Raw genomic sequence first — 25,017 nt, 5'->3', positions numbered from 1 at the left:
TCAGACCACTGGTCCATCTAGCCCACTGTTGCCTCCTCTGACCAGCAGTGGCTTTCCAAGGTCACAGGCAGAGAGGGGTCTTTCCTGGCCAGGAGATCCTTGCACTGGGCTTGCTAGAGACTGAACTGGAGATCTTCCAAATACAAAGCAGGTGTACTACTACTAAGTCCCTGCCCCTCTGGCTACATCGCTGACCAGGGCTGCAGACACACAGATAGGCAGAACAGGAGAAGGATAATTCAATCATTCTAAAAGAGGTGGTTTTACCTGAGGGAACAGCACTACTGTTTTGGTGATTCTCACCAGTTGATACAAAAATATCTTCTTCTCCTTCAGAGGATGAGCTGGAAGAGGATTCGCTACTAAGGTCGTTCTCGCTGGAACTACTGGAGCTGGGTAGCAAAGCATACTTCCGCCGAGCTAATACCTCCCTTTTTTTCCGCTGCATTAAAATCCGCTCTTTTTGGTTTTGTGTCCGCTGCGAGGAGCTGGTTTTCACAAACCGCTTCCTACAGGGAAGCCTCCTCAGGGAACCACTGCTGTGGAAACAGGGCCTTTTCATTAATAACCCCGGCACAGACTCTGTCTCTGTCCGGGGCCACTTCTGTGGCCGAGAACCATGAGTCCTGCTCGACGCGTTTAGCAGTGGCCGCGGGTGCCTCGCAGGGGCTGCCTCCTTGTCCTCATCGGACGTCACGGTGTCAGAGTCTCCAAAATGCAAACTGGATGACGGTGAAGAGACACAGTCACTAAAAGAGGAGTCATTGTCCTCACTCTGCGTATCGAGGCGCTGCCTTAATCCCAAAATTCGGGGGTTCTCTTTGCCGCCACAGTTCTGAGCACAGGAAGGGCCAGCCTGCTGACTCTTGCGCTTCTTCCGCATGACCAGGGTCTCTTGCTCAGGACGGTTTCCGTTGACGTCTTTTTGCTTCTGAGAGTCACCACAGAGGTGGGAGAATTCATCCCCAACCTTGCTGGCAATCATCTCGGCTTCTTCTTCAGGGAAACTCTTGGCTGCCTCGATGGGTGGAGGAGGGTTGAAGAGGGCTCCCTTCAGGCTCTCCTGGCTCTTCGGTGCACCAGAAGAAACGTCACTCTTCATATCCGCTTCTAGGGTATAGACTATATTACATTTAGGAGTCCATTGAGACATGGAAACACAGCAGGGAAGGCCTTGACAGAAGCAAACACAAGACATGCAAATTACTCTTACAATGCTGAGCAATGCAAGCACCAGCTGCCAGGTAGCCACTAAGAACTTCCTGGTAGGATTTACTACTTCCCTTTCATAAGTTGCAAGAAAAGTCTGTAGAAACCCAGGGTTTGGCATCTACCCTTACAGGAACTTGTGGTTCCTTAAAATTTGTATTTCACTAAGTGCTTGCCACAATCCCTGGGTTACCACATCTCAAATAAAATGAAGCAGAAGTACAAAGAGAAGCAAGGAAGGGGAATCCTAAAATTGGAGGAAATCACTAATATTAATTGGCTTTCTGCAAAGAAAACACACAAAGCTGTGTTAAAATGTTGTTGATTTGGGGGATGGGAGAAGCTGTTCACATCATTCTAAAATTTGATGACAACTAGAAAAGCTAGCACACAATGAGCTTTAATGAAAATCCGGAATACTTTCCCAATAGAGTACTGCTGAGCTATGTAAAGTCCTGAAACCACATGAAATAATGGTCCACAGGACAGCTAAGCTGTAAAAACTTCTTGGATAATATGAACTTGTTTGACAAAAGCTACAGATATGTAGGGAGAAAGATGAACCCTACAAGGGCTGGGACTGGCAATGATCCACCATCAGCTACTGAGAATCCTACCTTGACAGACATACAGACACAGACCCACACCCACCGCATTTCTTAGGTTTTTCATAGTAATTGTGAACACATTTCCAAGCCTTGCCCATAACCATGAGGGCTACAGCTTGCCCTTCCCAGATATACCAAGTTCAGGAGCCAGGGATTCTGCATGGCCAGACAGGCCTCTGCTTACAGGGTCATTGAAAGAGTAACCCGCCAAGGGCAAAAGGCTATCTGGGGTCTGTCTGGGATGCCGTCCTTCCAGCATCCTCTTGCTCCCATGATAAGTGCTCATCTGGTGCTGCTCATTGTTTTTCCAATTAGCAGTTGATAGTTGTATTGCCTCACAGAACCCGCGTGACAGCAGAAAGACTGAAGAGCACGGAGTAACGAAGGAGCATGTTACCAGATTTACCATTCACTACAGCGCACATCTGGTGTGGCTGCTGTGAAAACCCAGAGGGCTAGGAACTCTAGTTTAATGAGCAATTAAATCTCCAAGATGTGAACGGTTTACCTTCACTTCTCATGCCCCTAATAGGATTGTGTCAGCTCTAACAGATTTTTGCCCACATCCAATGTCTTCTGTTCCCTAAGATCAGAGCAAGTCTATAATCCAGTGTCTCCAGAACTCGGTGCCACATGCTCTTTCTTGGCATCTACTCCACACTTACAAGGTATGAGGTAGCTGATGGATCTGTCCTGGCTGCAGAAAAAGCTTCAAGACTAAGACCTGCCTACATTTCCTTTCATCGTTGTTTCACATAAGCAGCTCATTAAAACCACACAAACGGTATCTTTATGGCTCAGCATTTTCACATATAAAAACCAAGGGGGACCCTGGGGGACTGTATATTAACTAATGGCACAATCAAAACTGTCCTTCCAGCAAATCCAATCTTAGGAGGCCCATGTTCGGAAAAAAGATAATCCAAAAGACAATGCACAACACAACATTCAGCATTCCTCTAACAGGATGAAAAACCGGCAGGGATGACCATGACTACTGTACTACACAACACAACCAGGAAAACTATCTGCTGGTTGTTCATTGACAAGGGAAGGAGGAGGCAAGATGTTTAAGGAACAGCAGCACTAAAGAAACTGGGGAAATGCCAAGTAGTGAAGTGACCTCCTGTTCCCCACTCAACAGCTGCTGTAGCAAACTCATACCTCCGTCAACACCTTTTATGCAAGAACCAGGAAGGGGACCAAGCTAGTATGGACTGGCAACAACTAGGAGGAACAGAACCTCAGTTTTTAATATCTGCGCATTAGAAGCTGATACAGGACAGAGTCTTCCCAAGGGAGACCTGGAACAGAACTCTGGGATGCTGCATTAACCATTCTTCTTCCGAAGGTTTTGGCAATCAACACCTTTAATCAAAGAACCATGTGAGAAGCTTAAATGAAGACTCACCATCATGATCAAACTTGGTGCTGCTGTGCTTGATTTGATATATATTTTACCCTGCCTTATCAATAAATTGTTTCCAAGGCAGTTCACAAGACTGCAATAATAAAAAATATAGATATGTTAAAAACACAGTAATATAAGAAAAGAAAATGTTTTAGAACCACGAAGTAAAACAGCAAAACACGATGAGCTGCAGGCAGAATGAGAAACCAACACACTTCTGAGCAAAATTACAAACAGAACTGTTGTTACTTTGTGGCGAAATCTCTAACACTGGGTAATGGGTATATATAGTCTTGGGGAGGACATTCCAGAAGGGGGGCACAGCCACACAGAAAGCCTAATCCTTGATCATCACTGACATAAACACTCAATAGGTGGGGCATCTGAAGAAGGGTCTCCCCAGATCACCTCCAAGAATGGGAGCAGGAGGACCTCAAGACACACTCTGGTTTCAAGCCAAACAGGGCTGACCAAATTTACATCAGCACTCTAGCGTTGAGTCTAGAAACATGTGAGGAGCCAGTGAAGTTGTTCCAGAACTACATCTTCTAAAACACCAATGCCCCCAGACACCTTCTTGGTGCCCATCAAGGTGTCTTCCCTTGATCAAACTTCCCACTTTTGGTGGTGATCCAGAGTGAGAGAGAGAAAAAGAGATCGGGGGAATTAATTGGCTGGCAGGGGGTGGGGGTTGCCTTTTGTGAAATTGGTTTCTGTTGGTGCTGACAACTGTGGGTTCAAAGGAGTTGCTTAGTGTATTGGGGCTCAGATCCCACCTCTGCCGTGTACTCAGTCTTTGGGGCAGGTCACTTGTCCTTTGTGACTAGCCATGCCTGTCATGGCAACAATTTTGCAGTGATACCTAGGACAGTTTCTCAAATTGCCAAATGTGCCCATGGGCCAAAAAAGGTTGCCTACCCCGATTCTAAAACACTGGGTGGTACCAACCTCTTTAAAGGAGGTGGTTATAAAGCCACCCCTGAAAAAGCCTAACCTGGACCAGGATGATGTTAACAACTATAGGCCAGTAGCCAACATCCCCTTCCTGGAGAAGGTGCTTGAATGGGTGGTTGCCAGTCAGCTCCAGGCACTCTTGGATGAAACTGATTACCTAGACCCATTTCAATCAGGCTTCAGGCTTGGTTTTAGAATGCAAACTGTCTTGGTCGCCCTGTGGGATGACCTTTGGCAACAGGGATGGGGGAGTATGAACCTGTTGATTCTCTTGGACCTCTTGGCAGCATTCTGTACCATCAACCATGGCATCCTTCTAGATAGGTTGCCTGGATTGGAAGTTGTAGGCACTGCATTGCAGTGGTTCCACTCCTACTTGGATGGTCAATCTTAGAAAGTGGTACTGGGGGATTATTGCTCTGTGCCTTGGCAGCTGTGTTATGGGGTTCCACAGGGCTCTATTCTATCCCCCATGTTGTTCAACATCTACATGAAACCACTGGAAGAGGTTATCCAGAGGTGTGGGCTGAGGTGTCATCAATATGCGGATGACACCCAACTCCCTCTCTCTCCTTTTCATCAAATCCAGGAGAGGTAATGGCTGTTCTGAATCAGAACTAGGTAACAGCTAGTCTGTTACCTGGGTATGGTAACAGACTAGATGAGGGCCAATACACTGAGACTCAATCCAGACAAGATAGAGGATTCTTAGTGGGTGGTTTGCATGCCTGGCTAATTGGTGTTCCACCTGTTCTGGAAGGGGTTACACTCTCCCTAAAGGATCAGGTTCGTAGTTTAGGGGTGCTCTTGGATCCAGCATTGTCACTAGAGGCACAGGTGGATTCAGTATGGAGAACCTTTTATCAGCTTAGACCAGCTATGTCCTTATCTGGACAGAGGTAGTCTAGCTACAAGTTATCCATGCCCTCTGGTAACCTCTCCTTTTACTGCAATGTGTTATGTGTGGGGCTACCTTTGAAAATGGCCTGGAAACTTCTCCTGGTCCAAAACAGGGTAGCAAGATTGTTAAGGGGGACTGGCCAACACATTAATATTATGCCAGTACTTTTCCATCTGCACCGGTTGCCAGTCCATTCCTGGGCCTGATTCAAAGTGCTGATATTTACATTCAAAGCCCTAGACAGCTTGGGTTCCGGTTACCTGAAGGATAGTCTCCTTACACCCAGACCCTAAGATTGTCTTCAGCAGTCCTTTTCTGGGAACCCTCGCCAAAGGAAGTGAGGTGGGTGGCTACTAAGAAGATGGCCTTTTCTGCTGTGGCACCCCGGTTATGGAATAAGCTTTCCAGAGAGACTCTCCAGGCACCTATGTTGTGCTCTTTTTGGCAAGAGGTGAATACCTTCTTTTTCCCCCAGCATTTTAGTCTTTTGGTCTCTGTTGTTGTAAATCTGTTACTGTATTTTAAATCTTTGCACTGCTACTAGGTTTTATTTTGGTTTTAATTTTTTTTACTGTAGTTTTAAACTTTTATATTATATTTTATTATGTTGTATTTTGTGGTTTTCATTCTTATGAACCACCCAGAGAGCTTTGGCTATTGGGCAGTATAGAAATGTAATAAACAAACGTCTACAAGATGATGTCTATGTAGACCTACTGCAATGCTCTTGATGTGAGGCTGCCTCTGATTACAGTTTGGAAAATATAACTGGTTCAAGATGTCGGTAGGAGCAATATGGTCAGCACATTTTACACCAATTTGTTTCTAGGCTCAATTTAAAGCGCTTTGAAGTCCTGAACAGGCCCACTTATTGGGAGAAACATACCCAAGCCCTAAGACTGGAGTTCTCTGGCCTGACATTAGTTAGGTGACAGGGGAGGCCTTTTCAGTGGTGGCACAATGGATGTGGAACTCCCTCTCTGGGGAAATATGCCAAGCCTCCTCTCTTGCCCACATGCTGTGAAGACTGTTTTGTTCCACAAAGCTTCCTATGAATAAGCTTGCTGACTCTTACTTTTGTTTTTAAAACTGCTTGGCTGATGTACTTTATGATGCACCTTTGCAATGGATTATATTAGTTTCATTGCTTATATTGCAAGCCGCCTTCAGGAAAAATTACTTTGAAAGGCAGGTAATAAAATTAATTAATTAATTAATTAATTAACATTTTCATTTGGGCAGGATGAAGAATACTGAATCCCCTTGTGGGCAAAGCAGGTAACAGGGATTCCTGGAAAACAGCTGAGCACAGAGAGTTACACAACAGGACATACAGAAGGGTTCTATTTTATATGTTGATTTCAAATACTGCAAGCTGGCTTGGATGCTATGGTGGAAAAACAGGGTAAAAGCAGTGCAATATTAGCAGCACCAGCAGCAACAACAACAACAACAACGGCGATTACAAGAGGCATTGTATGAAAGGCAGAAATCACAGTTGAAAATCAGCTATTTATTACAAGTGTCCTTTACAAGTTACAGCCTCTGTTGTGGAAGCTACTTTTCTATAGCATCATTCCACAACAAAGCTACAACATCTAAAATCCTGCAATCACATGTGTGGGAAAGACTCATGCAGTCAACCCCAGTAATGCAATTCCAAGTCTTTAGGTGTCATAGTTGTGCTGGGGAATGAACCTTTAGAAAAGTGGCTCTCACAACAGGGTATAATGTGTAAGGAATACCACTGACTGAGTGACGGACTTGGGTTCTAATCCTACTTCTTACTGAAAATTATAGTGGAGGCAGACTTTCCATTTTAAAAAGTTTAGAGTGCATTGAAAACCAGAAATATAACTTCAACTTTTATGGAACATAGTGGTTGAGAGGAGTTATAATGGAGGAAGGGGAAATGACAGGCTCTATTGGAACAGCATTTGAACTCAGATTTTTCAAGTTTGTATTTCAGCCCTCCAGACTCTTGGCTTATGCTCAGTATCAGGGTTGATGTCACAGAGAAGGAGACTCCTGCTCCGGCTTTCTGCAACCCCTATGGGGCATGTTCAAGAGAGAAAGAAAAGTGGATGGGCATGGGGCTAATTGTTCCGACCACCTAAGTGAAAGTGCTGGGGGGCGAGTGGTGTTTTCCCTGTGCATTAGCTAGTTGCTTGGGCAAGACATCACGCTTGGTGCAGGAGTTGCACAATTGCTATGGACTCTGGAGTGGGCAAGGCACAGTCGCTGTGCTTGGACTTCTTTCTAGCCAGCTATGATGGCACAGCTGGCTAAGTGCAGGGTTAGGTTATTCCGGTGTAGGTTATACCAGTGTGGGCCAGTCTGGCTGTTCTTTCAGGCATAAAACCTGTTTTAATGGGTAGCAGCATCCAATGCTGTCATTTTGTTCACAGGAGGCTCTTTGATCCAGCAGAAGTTTCTGTGAGCAGAAGGAAGGGGCGAGGGGAGGCAGTTTTTGCAAGTTCTTTCCCCTGCAGCCTCTGCCATTCCAAAGGGTCCCAACCCTAAAGAGCAGATGGGGGGTGCAGAGGAGGGGAAATTTCTGTAAATCACCACCTCCACAGCTGTCTCTTCACAGTAGCCTCTGCTGGATGAAAAAGCCTTCCATGAACAGAAGGACAGCACTGGATACAACTCAAATTTGGATGTCCATCCTATGACTTGCAGCACCATCTTTCCACACTGATACAGCAGCTCGGGGGGGGGGGGGTGCACAGAAGAGACTTATATTTCTAGGCACCAGTTGAATTCAAATGCTCGTTGAAACACAAAGCCAAGAATAAAACTATTCTAGATGTATTGAATTGCAGGAAAGGGCATAAAGCTTCTTTTTCATTCTCCAAGGACAAAGTCACACTAGTCAACATTTGCTGAACCTTAAACTTCTGTTTCAAAAATCCCATAGTTAAAGCCACATTCGCATGACTGCAGATGCTTACTCTAGCGTGCACAACTCAATTCCTGGGATGATCTTCCCCCCCAAAAGAGAGAGAGAGAGAGAGAGAGAGAGAGAGAGATTTGCAGCCCCACCTCTTCAATTTGGAAGACTGTTAACAGCTCCAGAACATAATCTAAGATGAGGAATGCTGAAGTGGAAGACAGAAGTACACATTCCAATAGCCAGTGAATAAGCAAAAGCCAATGGCACCAGCAGCTGAGTTCTGGGATTAGCTGTGGGAATCCCAGGTTCAAATCCCTGCTGAGATAGGAGAATCTGGGAAAGACCTACAAAACCGTATGCCGTTTTTAGGAAATGTATCCCTACTTTTCCATCCAGGACCCTGGGAAACTCAAATGACTCTCAACAGTTGCCCCCGTGTGTGTGTGTAAACTGGGAATGAACCATGGATAGAGCTAACCACTGATCAGACCAGGTATGCTGGACAGGGGGTCCCCATCCATCATCTACTTGACCTAAGCAAATCCACTGTCCTACACCATAGCTCTCCCTCCAAGCCAGTCCAAAGTTCAAACTTTGCTCTTTGTTAGATTTGGTCTTGGAGTGGGTGATGGATAATACTATTCTCTGGTATTTTAGAGGCAGTACTTTTGTTAGAGAGACCATAAAGAAGCGGTGAGGAACATGTAGCCACCACCACTGCCTGGTGCAGCCCCCGCTAACCTGCTAAATTTGGGGCAACCCAATTTTTTTTTAATGGCATTTGTAGCTGCTACGAAGCACCCAACAGAGCAAATGTACCTTGAAAGTAAGCTAAATTTACCCTTTCTGCAATCTCTAGCAGCTACAGATACCATTTTCCCTTTAAAAAAGGGTTTGTTTGCATTTTAAATCAGAGTACGGCCCACGATGTGCGTGTTCCCCCACAGAGCAAAAATGGCCCCTGGACCTTCCGAAGTTGCCCGTCCTGTCATAAAGCCATCGTACCTCTTCCCATACGGACTTGCTTCGCGGCTCAGGTAGTAATCAAAGGCCCTTCTCGGGGTACCTCAGCCTGCACGTGAAGCAAGTGGCCACTAGAGAGGAGCTTTTCTGTATGTCTACCCCAACTGTGGAACTCCCTTCTCAAGAAGATCTGCCTGGCATCTTTAGGCACCAAACAAAACTATTTATTTAGGTTTTTCGTGGCTAATTGGATTTGTTGTATTTTCAAGTTTGTTTTCCTTTTTTTGTCACAGGTTAGTAGAGTGGTGGGCAACTTGTGGCCCTCCAGATGTTTTGGCCTACAACTCCCATCATCCCTCACCACTGGCTATGCTGGCCAGACTGATGGGAGTTGCCCACCTTAAGATCTGGAGGGCCACAAGTTGCCCATCCCTGGCCCATTAGGTGCTGTCTAACTCTTCCTTTCATTGTTACTTATAGATAAGGATTACGTTTTTATTATACTGACATTTTTTGGGAACATTGCACCTCCTTGAATGCCAACTCTGGTGGAAATGTATGCAATTTTTTAAAAATCATTTTTTTAAGTGTTATGTTTAAAAGAGAGCTTCTGTTTGCTTCCACTTCATTTTCTGGTCTTTGTTTTTCTACTACCATTATAATAGTGCTATGTTATTAACTACAGTCACTGATGTACACAAGTCCAAACACCACAGCAATCCCCACCAGTGCTTAACTATTGGGGTGCAGGGTGGAGAGAATTGCTCATATATCATCATAAGGAAATGGTATTATACACGCTATACTCCAGCCTTCCCCAACTTGATGGGGTGGATTACACCTTCCGTCATCCCATCCGGAGTGCGGCAGGCTAGGGAAATCTGCATGCTCTAGTGTTACGTCACCTACAATAATTTCCCTTTCGATCCCAAAGAAGGAACAGGACAAAGGCAGCACTTTTAGTTATCGCGGGCGATATCTTACTACTATGAAATTACATGTGCAAGTTACATGTTGAAAGGTCACTTAACTGTGGAAGCCCACACGCAGCCACAGAAGATGAAAGAAATGTTACCATTTGAGATATTTAGTCACGTAACTAATATCCCATTCAGCTTCTTTATGAGAACAGACAGAGAGAGAGCACAAATTAGGGGCTTATTAACATGATTTCTCCTTATTGTGATCCACCATTTCAGGACAGACCAGTTGGCATACAGCCAAAATGTGTTAAACTAGCAGAGAGACCACAGCCATTATAGTATCTCTTCCTCATATATACACACACGCACGCACGCGCACACATGCGCACACACACAAATAATATAGATCCTGTACTTTAGCCCTCCATAACCATATCAGCACCTTCAGTCCCCCAATCTCATGCAGAAGATGAATTTAATTTTGGATGCAAACGCTATTCGCAATCTCTCCAGCAACTAGAGATTTCACAGTACAGTTAACAAGTGATTTTGTCTTGCTTAACATTTAAGCAATTCCACAAGCAAAAAACATACCTTGTGAGGACAACACTTGCTAAGGCTTGCCAGAGTTGTCCTGTGATCCACTCATTAAGATATGGGCCTAGAAGCTCATGGGTAATGATATATAGCTCAATTATGAACTCACTACGTGGTCTTTGGCAATTCGCTGTTAAAGGATACCACCAGAGATCTATTGGGGGTGGGGGTGGGGAGTGAAGACATCTCAATATCCATCCTTCATATTTATTAGATTTATATTTCTCTCCCCTGCACCCCCAAATGCTGGAACTCAAGGCAGCATACATGGGATTTCCAGGAAGTCTCCCTTCCAGGCAGGGACCAGCCCCAGAGCAGATTAGCTTCAGCGAAGTGGCTGCATCAGGTGCCTTCAGACAGCAGGTGCCTCTGTAACAGCCTTCCCCAACCTGGTGCCCTCCAGATGTGTTGAACTACAGTTCCCAGCATCCCCAGCCAGCTCAGAGTTGTAGTCTAACACATCTGGAGGGTACCAGGTTGGGGAAGGCTGCTCTGTAACATTAAGGATGTTATCATTAAGGGTACACATTGATATAAATAAGGAATCCAGTTCACCAGATCGCTTCACTCCTCTCCAACCTACAGCCGTACTATGAACAGCAACACTTGGATTGCTAATGCATATATGATCCATTGTTGTTCAGTCGTTAAGTCATGTCTGACTCTTCGTGACCCCATGGACCGTAGCACGCCAGGCCTTCCTGTCCTCCGCTCTCTCCTGGAGTGTGCTTCAGACTAAACACAATGCAGAGTTTGAGGGCACTTTGCCACACCTGGGATCTACAAATGACAGAACTGCTTGCCCAACCCCAACTGTCAAGCCTTACAGACACTGCCTTCCATCTCACCCCTCTCCTTCAACTCGTTTCTCATCATGGCCACATACCTAAGATTTTACACTCCATTCATCTGAAGTGTCATGCCACACCTCCACTCTGCATTAGAATCCACTCTCCACACACAAGCAAATATTGAAGGAGATGTGGGGATGGGAGTGAGAATCCACTCAGAACATATGACAGCAAGAGCAAAAGGTGGTTGTGGTGAACGTTTGTTAAAAGGTAACCAATCCACATCTACTTCATACTTTCTCTTGGGGTGGCTTTCAGGAAATCAACTTAAGCCTCGACATTCCCATCCATACAATGGAGATAATCACATCTACGTCTAGCAGAGCTGCAGGGAGGATGAAGAAGACCAGGAAACAGGCATCCTAAGATGGGTAGCCATGTTGGACCCATGTAATAAAATATACAGACCAAGTGAAATGTATCCTTGTATTGGACCAACTGATTATTGAAAACACTTTAAGTTTCAGAAATGCTCTTTTATTAAGCAGACATTTCAAAGAGAAATGCATGAGGAACAGAGACATTTATCTTATTAACAAGGTATTAATTTGTTCCAAGCTAAAAGAAAGCCTAACAGCCCAGTCCTGTTTATGCAAAAGCAAGTCCCACTGAATTCAGTTGGGCTTACTCTCAAGTAAATGCTCCAAGACTATAAGCCCATGCACACTTACTCAGGAGCAAGTAAATGTACATAGGATGCATACATGCTTAGCTGCGAATACTCTGGACTGTACTTTGCAGAAAAGCATTTGTGACAGCCATATTTTGGTCTTTTGTATTGGCTGCCCCATTCTATGGGTGTTTCATGAGAAATAGACCTTCTTTCCTTCTGCCTCTCCTGGGTGGATTCTTGTCTGCCACCATTTCTCACAATCATACATCATTATCTCCTAACTCTCCAACTTAAGTTTAGACCATCAGCTTCTCAGGGAAAGGGCCCTGCCTTTTGCTTCTGTTACCATGTACAGTTCCATGTGCAATGATGGACTAAGTTATTACTATCGTCGTCATCATATAATAGTCTTAACAAAAGAGAAACAAGCGGGAGAAACCAGCCCTCCCTCATTCTCGAATCAATATTTTATTTCCTCCCACCCCCAAGAAGCTTTCAGATATCTGCGGTGCTTAAGAGGTGGTTGCTATGTGGCTGTTACCCTTACAGTTATCTCCAATATATCCTCCCCACCACCACCACAACCCCCCCAAATGTACACTGTAAGCTTCTAAGGGAAAGAAACTTGCTTTTTCCTCTGACTACCATGATAAATTTCCTGCAGACTGATAGTACTGTATTTTCATTATCCATTACACTCATTACTAAATTATTTATTCACGATCACCCACCGACCTCTTTCGAGGGGGGGGGGAGAAAGGAGGCAGAAAAGACAAGCCAGAGATCAGCCCAGCCCCATTAACAAATCTCTCGTCTCTCCTTCCCATCCCGTGGTGCGCGCGCGCGCGTGTGTGTGTGGGGGGGACGGGACGGTGTCTGGGCACGTCACTAAGGGGCTGGTGCGCTTCCACACCCCTCCCCTCCTCATACATCTAGACCTCGCCTGTAAGCTTCTCAGGGCAGGGACCTGCCTTCGGCTCGTGTACCCCACAAGCTCCCTGCGCACACTAGCGGCGCCGTAGCATGAAGGGTGATCAGTCATTAGCACTATGATCGATTCGTTCCCGATCAAAACAGCCCTCTCCCCTCCGAGGGGGGGCGAGCCCCAGAGACCGGGCCAGCCCTCCCGACCCTTCTCCCTCGTCCGCGCCCCCGAACCCTCTCGCGCGTACCTGAGGGCGACGAGGTGGGGGCGCGCCCCTTCCCCCCCGACCTGGGGCGGGGGCGACGCGGCCTAGCCCGGCCGAGGAGGCGCCGGGCCCTCCTCAGTGCTCCGCTGGGCGCGACGTCCTCGCTCGCTCGCTCGTCCGCCGGCCCGGCCCGCTCCTTCCTTCCCTCTCTCCCCTTCACGCTGCGAGCGAGCCGGGGCCGAAGGGGCAGTCCCGAGCGCGGGCGGTTTTGTTTGCTGCGCAGCCCCCTCCGCCTGCCTGCCTGCCTGCCTCCCTCGCTCGCCCGCCCGCCGCCGCCGCCGCCTCAGCCAGCCAGCCAGCCAGCCAGCCGCTCCCTCCCTCTCGCTCCCTTTGCGGACGCGAGAGCACGACACTCGGCGCCGCTTGACGGCAAGGCCGCCAAGCGCCGCCGCGCAGCTCCCAAAGAGGCGGCGGCGTGCTCCGCGCAGCGCCCACTTCGCGTTCTCGTTGGGCTCCTCCGCGGGCGGGGGCGGCGACGGGAGCGCAGGGCCCTTCCCCCGGCGGGACGGGGCTTCCGGAGGGACCCGGCGGCCGCTCGCCGCGGGAAGGCCGGCCACGGAGCTGCTGCGTTGATACTGTACCGCAGAGCCGAGCCCGAGTATCAGGCTGGCGCCCCTTCGCGTGGGGGCAACATACGACGGCCGCGTTTTCGCACTAAAGGGCATGGTTAGGATCTGTAATGACGCGCTCCTATTTTACCCGACGGTGGCCTGCCACGGGTTATTAGACATCACGGCCACAGGACGGAACAACAGCAGACCGAGCCAACGGAGCCTCGGCCGGCGGGCCCTGTCGCCCAGCGGGGGCAGGGGCGCGGCTGGGGCGCGACAGGGGCCGCCGGCCCGGCCCGGGCTTCGGCTGCGCCCGGGCGCCCTGCGGGCGGGAGGGGCTGCCCGCACGGCCCCGGGCCTCTCGCGCGGCGGGCGCTGTTCACCTGCCTCAGATCCGCTCCTCCTGGAAAGCAGCCGAGGGGCGGGCGGCGCGGCGCGGCCCGGGAAGGAAGCGCTTGCCCCCCCTCGCACCCGCACATGGAGGGCCCTGGCCGGTGCAGATGGGGACCCGGAAGTGCCGAGGCAAGCCCCCGTCCAGGCTGCGGCCCCTCGGCCTGTCACCAGAGGCGCGCGCGCACTCACGGCGCCCTGCCCCGCTTCCTCCCCAGCCGCTCCTGCGCCACCTACCGGCCGGAGGAGAAGACGGCAGCCTGCTGCAGAGAGCCGGCCCGGGCGGCGGAGGCGTCCGCTTCTTTGCCCCGCTGCAGCAGGTTACTGCAAGGCGACGGAGTGGGCCGGGCGGCCGCCCGTTGTGGCGTCACTCCGGCCCCTGGGGCGCTAACGGACCAGCCGAGATCAGGTTTCCACCAGCGCCCTGCCTCCTTGGGCGCGGGCCCGACGGGCTGGTCCTGAGCAAGTCAGCGCCTCCTCCGCCCCGCTGTTCGCCAACGGCGAGGTCGGGGCGTGGAGAATAGGGCTGTGACCCACCTCGCAGGGTTGTTGTGCGGGAAAGCAGCACTTAGCCGAACCAAACATGACTTAACAATGCAGTCTCATACAGGACTCCTCAAAAGTAAGCCTCATTGAGTGGGTAAGTGGGCCTATGGGATTGCAGGCTGAAAATGAGATAAATGGACTTGTTCTTGCAGCCGGATCCTACCTCTACAAGAAGGAAATCCCACTCTGTTCAGTGGGACTTGCTCCCAAATAACCATGCCTTAGGGTGGCAGCCCAAGGGAGGTATTTAATGTTTCTGGGAGGTTGGGAGAAGAAAAGTGGAAATATCCCAAGGTTTCAGAACGAAGGAAGAGCATGAGAATGAGACGGTAAAGAAAAAGATATATTATTGTAGAAACTCTTAACCCAGAAACGGTGGCTTCAAAAAGCCTATACTCCCCTACACTCCAGAACGATTTGTATTGCCCGTCTCCATGTAGAAAAGGGTTTCATTAATCCCATATGTAGCTGTTTTACAACACACAATGGGCTAGATCCAGACCTAATCCTACTGAGAGGAGACCCATTCACATCAATGGGACTTAAGTCCAGACAGCCAGAGAGGGAATCAAGCCCTTCCCTAGAAAAGAGGAGAGGACTATAGAACTTGTAACGGCCCGCGGATCTCGTCCGAGATCGTGCTGGCATAACGGTGCATGCCCAGGCTTAAGTCACAGCCTCTGGCACTTGTGCATGACGCTGCTTAAGGGGTGAAAGCGAAAGAGCAGCATTTCGAAATGTAGCTCCCAAGAGTTTGCAGACCCCAGGCGTGCACTGCAATCCTAAACAGATTTCCTCCCCAAAGCGTCGCCGCGACTTAACCGCAGTCCTAAAAACAAACGTCGGAACGAGTTCTACTGAACACAACGGGGCTTACTTCTCAGTAAACGCGCGTAGGATCGCGCTGTCAGTGTCAGAAAGCCGTGCTGTCACTGCGATTATTTCCAGGGGTGTTTGCAGCCGCAATCCTGCCCACGTGCACTCGGATACAGTTTTCATTGGGGCTTGGTTCGAAATTAAATCCGATCAGACACTTCGCGTCTTTACCCGGAAATATGCCCCGCTGTACTCAGTGGGGCCCCCTTCCGAGTAAATGTACACGAGATATGCGGTTAATGGCGTATGTGGTGGTTGTTTTGTTTTTTAAGCCTTCAAGAATACATACTTCAAATTACAGCTTCTAGACGTGCAAAAACCAAAGCTGCAGCCCTGCAGTACACTTCCCTGGGAGTAAATCCGGTTGAACTCAGTGGACTTCTGTGCAGACAAGAGTAGGATTGTGCGGTAAAGCTGCAATCCTAGGCGCAGTTACTCGGGAGTATGCACCATTCAACTCTGTAGGGCACTTCCTGCTAAGTAATCAAGCCCAGGATTGGGCTGCTCCGCGGCTGCAGTTCTGTGTATGCTTACTTGGGAGTTAGCCCCATTGAACACATTAGGACTTGCTTCTATTAGCTATTTATTTATTTATTTATTTTCATTTGTATACCGCCCAATAGCCGAAGCTCTCCGGGCGGCTCACAAAAAATTCTGAGTAAACCTGTAATTGTCTAGGCTTGCGCCACAGCATGGCTGCAGTCCCTGCGCACGCTCCGCGGGGCGACCTCTGCTGATAAGCCAGTGTGGCGTAGTGGTGAAAGCGTTGGACGGGGACCAGGGCGGCCCGGCTCCTAGTCCCCACTCGGCCATGAAAGCCCCCCGGGTGCCTTTGGGGCCAGTCACCGCCTCTCAGGCTAACCTACCTCGCAGGGTTCTTGTGAGGATAAAGGAGAGGGCTCCTTGGAAGGAAAGCGGGATATAGGTGTAATCACTAAAAATAAACCACTCCCTGATAAAACACGCCTCGAACGGACTACACGCGTCGTGTGTGAACACAAGTGCACCGCCGAGTCGAATCCCCCCGGGCCCCGCTCCGCTTCAAGCGCCCGCCGTGGGCTAAGCCGAGCCAATCTGCGGCCGGCAAGAGGAGGGAGGCGGAGCCGGGCGCACCTGGGCGGGAGGGGAAAGGGCGCGAATGGGCGCGGCGCTTCCTCGCAAGGGGAGCGGCCCCCTTCGCGCAGGCGCCTGCTACGCGGCGCCGCCGCTGCCTTGAGCCGCCGCCTGCATCCGGGTCCTTCCCCGACGCGGCGCGCCAAGAGAGGCCGCGGCGCGGGCGAGAGCGAGCCAGCCTGCGGGGGGAGGGGCGCTGTATTGTGCGAGCAGCAGAAGCGGTCGCAAAATGGCCGCCGCGCCGCCCGGGGCCGCCGCCGCCTGCTCGGCCTCTGCCGCCGCCACGACGAGCCCCGGCCAGGCGCAGACGGAGAGCAAGAAGATCACGGAGCTGCGCGTCATCGACCTCAAGTCCGAGCTGAAGCGCCGCAACCTGGACGTCGCCGGCGTCAAGACCGTCCTCATCTCCCGCCTCAAGCAGGTGAGCGGGTGGCGGGCCTCCCCCCGGCCCGGCGGGCCTCCCCGCGGCCCGGCCGCCCGGCCCTTCTCGTTCGGCGCCGGAGCGCGCCTCACCGCGCTCCGCTTGGCTGCGGAGGGGAAGGAAGCGGCGGCGTTTCCTCGCTTCTCCAGGCGCCTCATGTGGCGGCGGGGGCCTCCTCGCCCGCCCCCCCCGTCGCCCTCGCCCGCCCCCCCCGTCGCCCTCGCCCGCCCCCCGTCGCCCTCGCCCCACCTTCCGGGACCCTCGGGTTTGTCTTTCTCCCGCCTCAGCGGCCTTTCCGGCGGGCGGGCTGCCGGCAGGGGCGACGGGCCTTCCCAGACCTGCTTCGGGAAAGCCCGACGTCCGCCGCCATCGCCTCTCCGCCCCAAGTTTCTGCTCTGCTTCTGTTTCTAAACCGCCTTTCTGCTGACACGCGCTCGAGGCAGTGTGCCCCCCCCCCCGGAGTCGCCGACCAAAGAGCCCAGCCCCGTCGCGCTCTCAAGCCCACTTGACCTCAGCCTTGGGCTGGGGTGGAGGGGAGCATGTGCTCAGTCTCTTCCCCCTGGAGCCTTATCTTTTCTTTTTAAGGGAGGGAAGGCGGATTTTAAAAGGCTTTTAGTGGCAGTAAGGGTGCAGTCCTATGCGTGTTTCGACAGAAAAAAAGGTCCTACAACTCCCAGTTATGGCTGGTTGGGGAATGCTGTAAGTTGTAGGACTTTTTCTGCCTAAACGTGCATAGGATTACACCCTGTTTTCATTTTTATCCCGTTCTTCCTTCACGGAGCCCTGGGGGGCATACAAAGTAGTTCTATCATCTTTCTCCCCACACCCCGTTTGGCCCTCCCTATAACCTGCCGGGGCAGGAAAGGCTGGCAGAGAGTGACTGGCTCAGGGTGACTGGCCCACGGAGCTTCTGACTGAATGCGGATGTGAACCTGTCTCGTCCCCCGTCCTAGGCCAATGCCAGCCACTGCACCACATTGGCTCTCAGTGTTCATGTTGAGCGCTGATAAATGCAAAGTGCCTAGGTCTTGTAAAACCACCTTGAAAGACATAAATGATGGGAGGAAAGCATATAAATTGTACTCAGTAATTAGGTTTTGGAGGGCTTGTGTTGGTTATGGTTGTTTGGTAGTAGAATGCATAGAAATTTTGGGGGCTTCATAAATAACTTACCATGAGGCTTGCAACCCTTGGCATAATTAAGCTATGGTTTGAGTAGAGATCCAAAAGCCAGTTAACCCATCCTACATTGTTCTTGGTTATCTGGAGGACAACGGGGCTGAAATGCTGCTAACTGCTGTTAAGTTCATGTCATGCTTTTAATTTGCAGAGTGTGTTGTGATATGGTGTTCTCTCCCTTCTTCACAAGTCATTACCCTGTTTTACAGACAAATTGAGGCTGGGAGATAGTGAGTTACTTGCTCAAAGACTCAGAGCAAGGGTAGGTCCATAGGTTGAGCGGTGGATGCAAGCTTTGTAACTGGCTACAGTCAACATGTGGTAGAGGGTAGCTGAATCTCAGTGGCCAGATTTGCCACTCACCTTCATGTACAAGCTAGAAAGGCATAAACTGTGTCTAGAAGGCCCAATCTGTGTGTGGGGATAGGGGCGGGGCCCGCAGGCGCAGTCCACTTTCCACCCTGTACACTTGTTTGCTGTTGTCTGCATGGTGTTCCAGGTGCCATGGTTTCTTCAGTACAAACACAGTATTCAAGAACACGTACCCTTGTCTTTAAAAACAAATAACCTATGTTGGCAAAGCCCTGCCCCAATGACAGTTCACTTACATGCATGGTAGAGGAGGTACCTGCAGTGTTCGTGCCCATTGCAGAAAAAGTGAAGCTATAGTGCATCTGTGACAGTACTTGGACTTTACCTGGGCCTTCAGCATTGAGGCTTGACAGTTCTTCAAACCAGTTATCTTAAGTCATTGGACAGCTCAATCCTGATCACATTTAATTGAAAGCAAGTGTCATTGACTTCTAGGGATGTATGGTTGCAGTTGCGACCTTAAACTCAAATTTGAAACGGACATAGTTGGATTTAAGTGTATTTAGGGTAGACACAGTTAACTTCTGCTAACTGATAATTTACCATGCTTGTAACCACTCATAATCCTGCTGCCGGAGTTCATACGGATGACCAAAAGTACCCCAGGGTAAGAGCTGGTTGTCTTTATTGTCAAGAGACTTTACTGCACATCAGGTGCAGGTGTGCAGCAGGTTTTTTGGGGGGCAGCTCTCAATACGCTCTTGCAGTCAGGAGGAATGCTTGACGCTTCAGAGGTATGTGTGGTCAAATGAACTCTCTTCCATTATAGTCAATGGGGGTAGGACTGTATTCATGTGAATGTAAGGAAGCAGTGTTGTGCTTTTTCAAACCTTCTGTAAGGATTATACAAGAACCATGCCTATTTTCTGTGTTGATTGAGCCTGTTTTAAGTACAGGAGTATAGAGAATGTGGTTCCTGCTTCCAGAAGCAACATAAAAGTAATGGGGGGAAAGCCTATGAGAAAGCTTTGCTTTCTACTGTGCAAGTAGGTATACACTCTGTGGCGGACAGAGGCACCCTGGGGGTTGGGGGAGAGAAGGAGCCATCTCTTCTAATGGTCAGAGGAACAGCCAGTTTAGGAGGAGTGGCCATAGCTCAGTGGCACAGCTCAATACTTTGATTGCAGAAAATGCCACATTGAATCCCCAATTAAAAGGATATCAGGTGGCAGATGATGGGAAAGACCCTCTCTGCCTGAGATCCTGCTGGTTGTCATAGTAGACAGTACTGGGCTACTTGGACCAATAGACTGACTTGAATTAAGGCAGCTTCATATGTGGGATGTTTCTCCTTTTCAAAATCCATTGGTCCTGCTTTTTTGTCACTTTCATTCCTCTTGTGTGTGACCGGTACATAGGATGTAGGTGCATTTCTTAAACTGAAGTAATTGTGTGGAAGTGACTACACTTCTGGTTCATAGTTGCAGCTGGTTAATGTGTTTTGTCTATTAAGCCAGGCTACCTGGTCGATGACTTGTCAAAATTTCCTGAATTGAAGTTGCAGAGTTGGGCAAGTGACAAACGGGGTTAGAAAAAGTTTCAATTTACTATTCATAAATGTTGCATTATTTTGATTCAGCTGGAATAGAGTTTGGGCTTTGTTCATATGTATCTTAAAGGGAAAGTGGTGTTTAGTACACATGCATATGCCGTTTGTGTGATGGCAATATTTGTGTTTTTGTACTTGGGTGTCAGGAACTGAGTGTAAAAGTCACAAGTAGCAGCCTTCACTATCTATATGAACTGCCTAAAAGCCAACATACTGACCTGGTTCACACATAATGCTAACCCATAGTTTATTTAACCCATGGGTTGTTGAATTCTGGCTTGTGATGTGCAAACCCAGCTGCACTAGCAAACTATGGCTCATTAACCACAAACAACCCAAAGGCCTGGTTCCTCCTATATAACACTCAGTTCCTGAGTTAAACAACCAAGGAATTGTTGTTGCCAAGTGGGAGTGAGCAGCCTCCTGCCCGCTCATAGCTTCTGCTTTCTGAAACAACCCAGGAATGCCCAGGGTTGTTTAATGATGTCCAAAGCCAGGAACTCTGGGTTGTTTACAACCCAGAGTTATTTAACACCTAAAATCCCAGCATTCCTGGCTTCTGAAGTCATGAAACATTGTTTCAGGAAGCAGAAGTGATGAGCATGCAGGAGGTAACTCGCTCCCGCGCAGCCATGACAATACCTGGGTTGTTTAACCCAGGATTTACTATGATGTGCAAATTGGGTCAGAGAGAAGACCCATGTTATTGATGGGTCATGAACTCTGGGATATTTAAACCATGGGTTGCCTTTACATGTGAACCCAGAACCATGGGTTATTTCACCAGGCTACAGAGGCTGCGGGCAAGAGTGGTAAAAACAACCAGCAGCTCTCCATGCAAGTACTACAGTCTTGCAAAGGCATTTGGGATACAGGGAGGGAGCAGACGAGGGAGGAGGGAAACAACCCAGGAACTGAGAAAACAAACCACCACCATTTGTTCAGTTGCCTGCCAGATAAATCCTAGATAGGACAACAATCCATGGGTTAACTGTGTGTTAAATAAACCATGGGTTAGTGTTATATGCGAACCAAGTTGCTGAGTTAAGGGCTTGGTTTTCATTATGCTGAAAATGAAAATCTGACTTGATTCACTGTGTTTAGCAAGGTCCCTTCGAGTTGCACTTCAGCAAGCAGCTAGGCGTTAGTGATGCAAAAGCAGTGATGCTGGCTGCTTCAGGGTTGCTGTGGGAAGGAGGCAACTTTAGGCTCCTCCCCCTCCCAGTGACCAGACAGACATGGGGGCCACACAGCAGGTATCTATGGGTTGCATGCAGTCTGTGGGTTGTGCATCCCTGAGCTAGTCAGACAGAGAAAAGGCACAGTGTTGAATATATAGTGGGTTTGAGCCTGAACAATCTGAAACTTAAGACCTGTTTGGACGATACTTCTTCCTTTTCCCTTCTCCTCCTCTCCTCCCAGAGTCCAATATGAGTTGTGCTTTGAACTTTGGAAAGTGCGGTTAACTTGATATTTATGGTATGAGTAGAGATGTAAAATTTCCAGAAATTTTGAGGCTGGGCGGGGGGGGGGGGGTCGTTTTTTGGGGGGGGTTGAAAAATAAGCAATACTTTTTTTTTTTTAGCACTCTTTATAGATCTAAAGTCACTTTGCTGCTTTAAGATAGCCTTTGCCAACCTGGTGCCTTCCAGATATTTTGGACTTCAGCTCCCATCAGCCTCAGGCAGCATGGCCAATGGTCAGGAATGCTGGACACTATAGTCCAAAACATCCAGAGGGGAACCAGGTTGGGGAGGGCTGCTTTAGGAACATAAAGCAGCCTTTCTGTTCGTAAAGTTATTTTATGTCTAACTTGCCTCGCTCATAAAATTATCGTTTTATTTTAAAACATTTAGAAGTTAGTAAATTTGTAATTATTGTCTGAATAGATTAGTACTACATTAAATGGCTGCTACAACTTCAGAACCACAGGACTTTATAGAACAAAACCCAACCTGCCAACAATGGACAATGGTGACTTTACTCACACATTGAAACTGAGCATAAATGTCTATCAGTAAAATATACTTTAGATCAATAATTTTTATAAGGAACAAAAAGTAACTGCTGGGAATCTTACAGAGAGGATTAAAAAACATTTTTCCCCATGGCTTCATTATTTTCAGACATTTTATATCTCTAGTCTTTCTAGAAAAGTGCTCGTGTTTAGAAATCATTTTGTGGGGAGTGAAGGCTGGAGGACACGGACTTTTTTCTGAATTTTTCAATTTTTTTCTGGACTTTCACATCTCTAGGTATAAGTGCCAGAGCTAAACTATAACGGATTCATGACTAGAATGTTGATATAATACAAGTGTGTCTTTTTGTTTCCCATTAGGCTATTGAAGAGGAAGGAGGAGACCCAGATAATATTGAAATAGCTGTTTCAGCTGATACTCCAAACAAGAAACCAACCAAAGGAAAAGGTTAGAATGTCTGCGAAAGTAAAGTTTTTGTAAATTGTAATATTGGCTAAAGGATTTGTTAAATAATTTCAAAATGCTTTTCTGCAAGGGAAATCAGAGTCCTGATATTGGTTGAAATGCTAAGTAACTGCTGTTCTCAGTCAGGATCCTAATAAAGTCTGCTATTCTATTTGACCGTTTTGTTCTGTGATAGCAGCTGTCCCCAACCTGACTCCCTACAGGTGTTTTGGACTTCAACTCCATTCAGCCCCATCCATCATGGTCAACAGCCTGGGATGGTGGGAGTGATAGTCCAAAATGTCTGGAGGGACTCTGTTGGGGAGGACTGCTATATAGGTTCTATTTCTCAAAATATTCATGCTGTTTTTCTTAACTCAAACAGTGGAGATCGGAGAACCAATGTTCATGGAATTCATTGGGTAGACTGAAATTGTTTTGCTAAATTCATTTAACTTACTGTAGATTGTTCATTTTATTTATATTGCATTTCTCTGTTTATGCAGTACTCAAAGCAGTTTATATAAAAATAATTATAGAACCAAGTAATTGCATATAGCCAGTATTGTATATCACTTAATGTTCTTTTAAGATCCACTGCCTTTAAAGAACAGAATGTTTTCTCATTATTTTGTTTCCAGTAAATGGTACCATAAATTGTTATGCTAAAGTTCAATTTTTCCCATCACAACTATATCTAACAATGAACTTTTAAAATGGAATAGCACAAGGAGCATGTCATACAAGTGGTTCATGTTGCAGAGTAAGAGGTAGCATTTGAAAGTTTGCTCCTTTTTTTTTTTTTTTTAAAGATCAGGTTGTATCAAGAAGATGCAAAAGGACAGCTACTGAAAGATGAATCATTGCAACATCAAATTGAGTGTTCTGTACTGTAATTCTGGGTATGAAAGGCTATGTGGGTACTTAGGTTGATTACATGCAGGTATGCAACTAATACTGTCCTCCATGGACTGAGTGTTTTTGCAGGTGGGCATTGTTATTGAGGAGTGTAAATATTCTTCCGTTGTGGGGACCTCAATGTATAATAGAATTTACAGGTGAATTTTGACTGGTAGTGGCTTCACACCTTTCATGTGTATTTTGTTGTTGATACAGTAGAAGCAGCCTGAGTCTTCGCACGCCTTCCCCCATTGGGGAAGTGGCACAGTAAGGGGACTCCTCACTTCCTATGTGGGAGGGTGAGTGGCACGCTAAGTAAGGGAAATCACCGCTTTACTCTCTAATTACAGATTGGAGATTATAGCGGGGATTCTTTTCCCACTTCCTTCCCCAAGCCTGGCTTGGGGTGGGGTGGGGGGGCTAGCCAGAGGACCCATTGGTCAGATGAGCCAGCCTGTTGGGCAAAATTAGACCATGGCCCAGTTCCCGATCCTTGGACTAGCTTGACCTAATCAGTTGAGTTAGCATTTTCATCATCATGATGTGCCACATTAGGTGTTAGACCACTAATGTGGCTGTCATTAAGAGAGAGAACACACAGTCTTTATGGATGGCATATTGTGTCTTTTTATATCAGCAACATTAAGCAGACATAACTCCAGATCCATAAGAATCTGGGTCCCATCAAACCTAGTTTTAATCAAAATGTCCCCTCTTACGCCATTTTGGCATTGTTTCAGTACTGACAGTTACAAGTAAAGTACTCCATCTCTTAGATTGGTGTGAAAATAAAATTACACCCATTCGTACTCTTATTTCAAATCCTGCATTTGAAATATACTTTAATTGAAACTGAAGTTGAAGCTTCATGCCCCATAATGTGTTGGTACATTCAGTTGTTTAACATGTAGCTAACCATGGGAAGGATTGGGCTGTGTAAGCTTGCTTGAACACACATCCTTAATTTTCTGATACTTATTTGCAGGACTTCTGTAGCCAAAAATGAGAATTGTGTAGATACACAAGTTGTAATGTGGGATGAACACACGAAAGAGGGGTAAATAATTAACATAGTGCATTGGTTATCGAATCTATTCTGATGCATTTTTATAATTGTCGAGCAGAGATCCTTAGCTATCCAAATCCTGCACTTGATTGATACCATGCAGAAATCCACATTTATGGAATTGACAGAAGACAATGATTCTGTTATGGTTTAAATTTAGCCTAACAGGGCAATCCTATCCTTATATCAGAGCACGTCTGACTTTTCCAGTGCCGTGCTGGGCTCCTCCTGGAAGGGAGAGAGTAACGGTATTTGTTGCTCTTCCTTTTCTTTTTTTTAAAAAAAACCCTATTTCTCTCCCATTGTGTGAGCAATGGAAGGGAATGATGTTAGACCAGCTCTTGGGCTGGTCTAAATTTCCCCCCATATTGGGGGATGTGGCAGAGGGCTGGGAGGCATTTGGATACTGCATAACTAGTGCCTGCCTGCTCTGCCCTTTATCCCCTTCCTTCCTCCGATGTCTGAGGGGGAAGGGCCATGGAAAAATCTACAGGGCAGGGGGGAGCAATCCGAAT

General features: G+C 47.9%; 2 protein-coding genes across 15 annotated transcripts in view; one reads left to right on the top strand and one right to left on the bottom strand.

Annotated features, from left to right (window-relative positions):
- Positions 1-16,508, bottom strand: part of RNF111 (ring finger protein 111) — a 49,492-nt gene extending 32,984 nt beyond the window's left edge. For 3 of the 13 annotated variants that reach the window (XM_084816605.1, XM_084816607.1, XM_084816606.1), the window contains exon 1: positions 268-1,412. In XM_084816605.1, the coding sequence (XP_084672731.1) occupies positions 268-1,330 (1,063 nt within the window). In that variant the 5' untranslated portion in view covers positions 1,331-1,412. Of the gene's footprint in view, positions 1-267; positions 1,413-3,228; positions 3,320-13,098; positions 13,457-14,050; positions 14,378-15,480; positions 15,560-16,345 lie in introns of those variants that run through there. The other 10 variants (XM_084816613.1, XM_084816614.1, XM_084816609.1 and 7 more) reach the window with 8 other exon arrangements.
- A 274-nt stretch (positions 16,509-16,782) lies between these two features.
- Positions 16,783-25,017, top strand: part of SLTM (SAFB like transcription modulator) — a 34,280-nt gene continuing 26,045 nt past the window's right edge. For both annotated transcript variants that reach the window (XM_084816621.1, XM_084816620.1), the window contains exons 1-2: positions 16,783-17,013; positions 22,452-22,539. In XM_084816621.1, coding sequence (XP_084672747.1) covers positions 16,822-17,013; positions 22,452-22,539 — 280 coding nt within the window. In that variant the 5' untranslated portion in view covers positions 16,783-16,821. The remainder of the gene's footprint in view (positions 17,014-22,451; positions 22,540-25,017) is intronic.

This window comes from Heloderma suspectum, chromosome 11, assembly GCF_057233095.1.
Source record: "Heloderma suspectum isolate Gila_16-S chromosome 11, 16-S_ref, whole genome shotgun sequence".
NCBI lineage: Eukaryota > Metazoa > Chordata > Lepidosauria > Squamata > Helodermatidae > Heloderma > Heloderma suspectum.
This window is presented reverse-complemented; position numbering and strand designations above follow the sequence as displayed.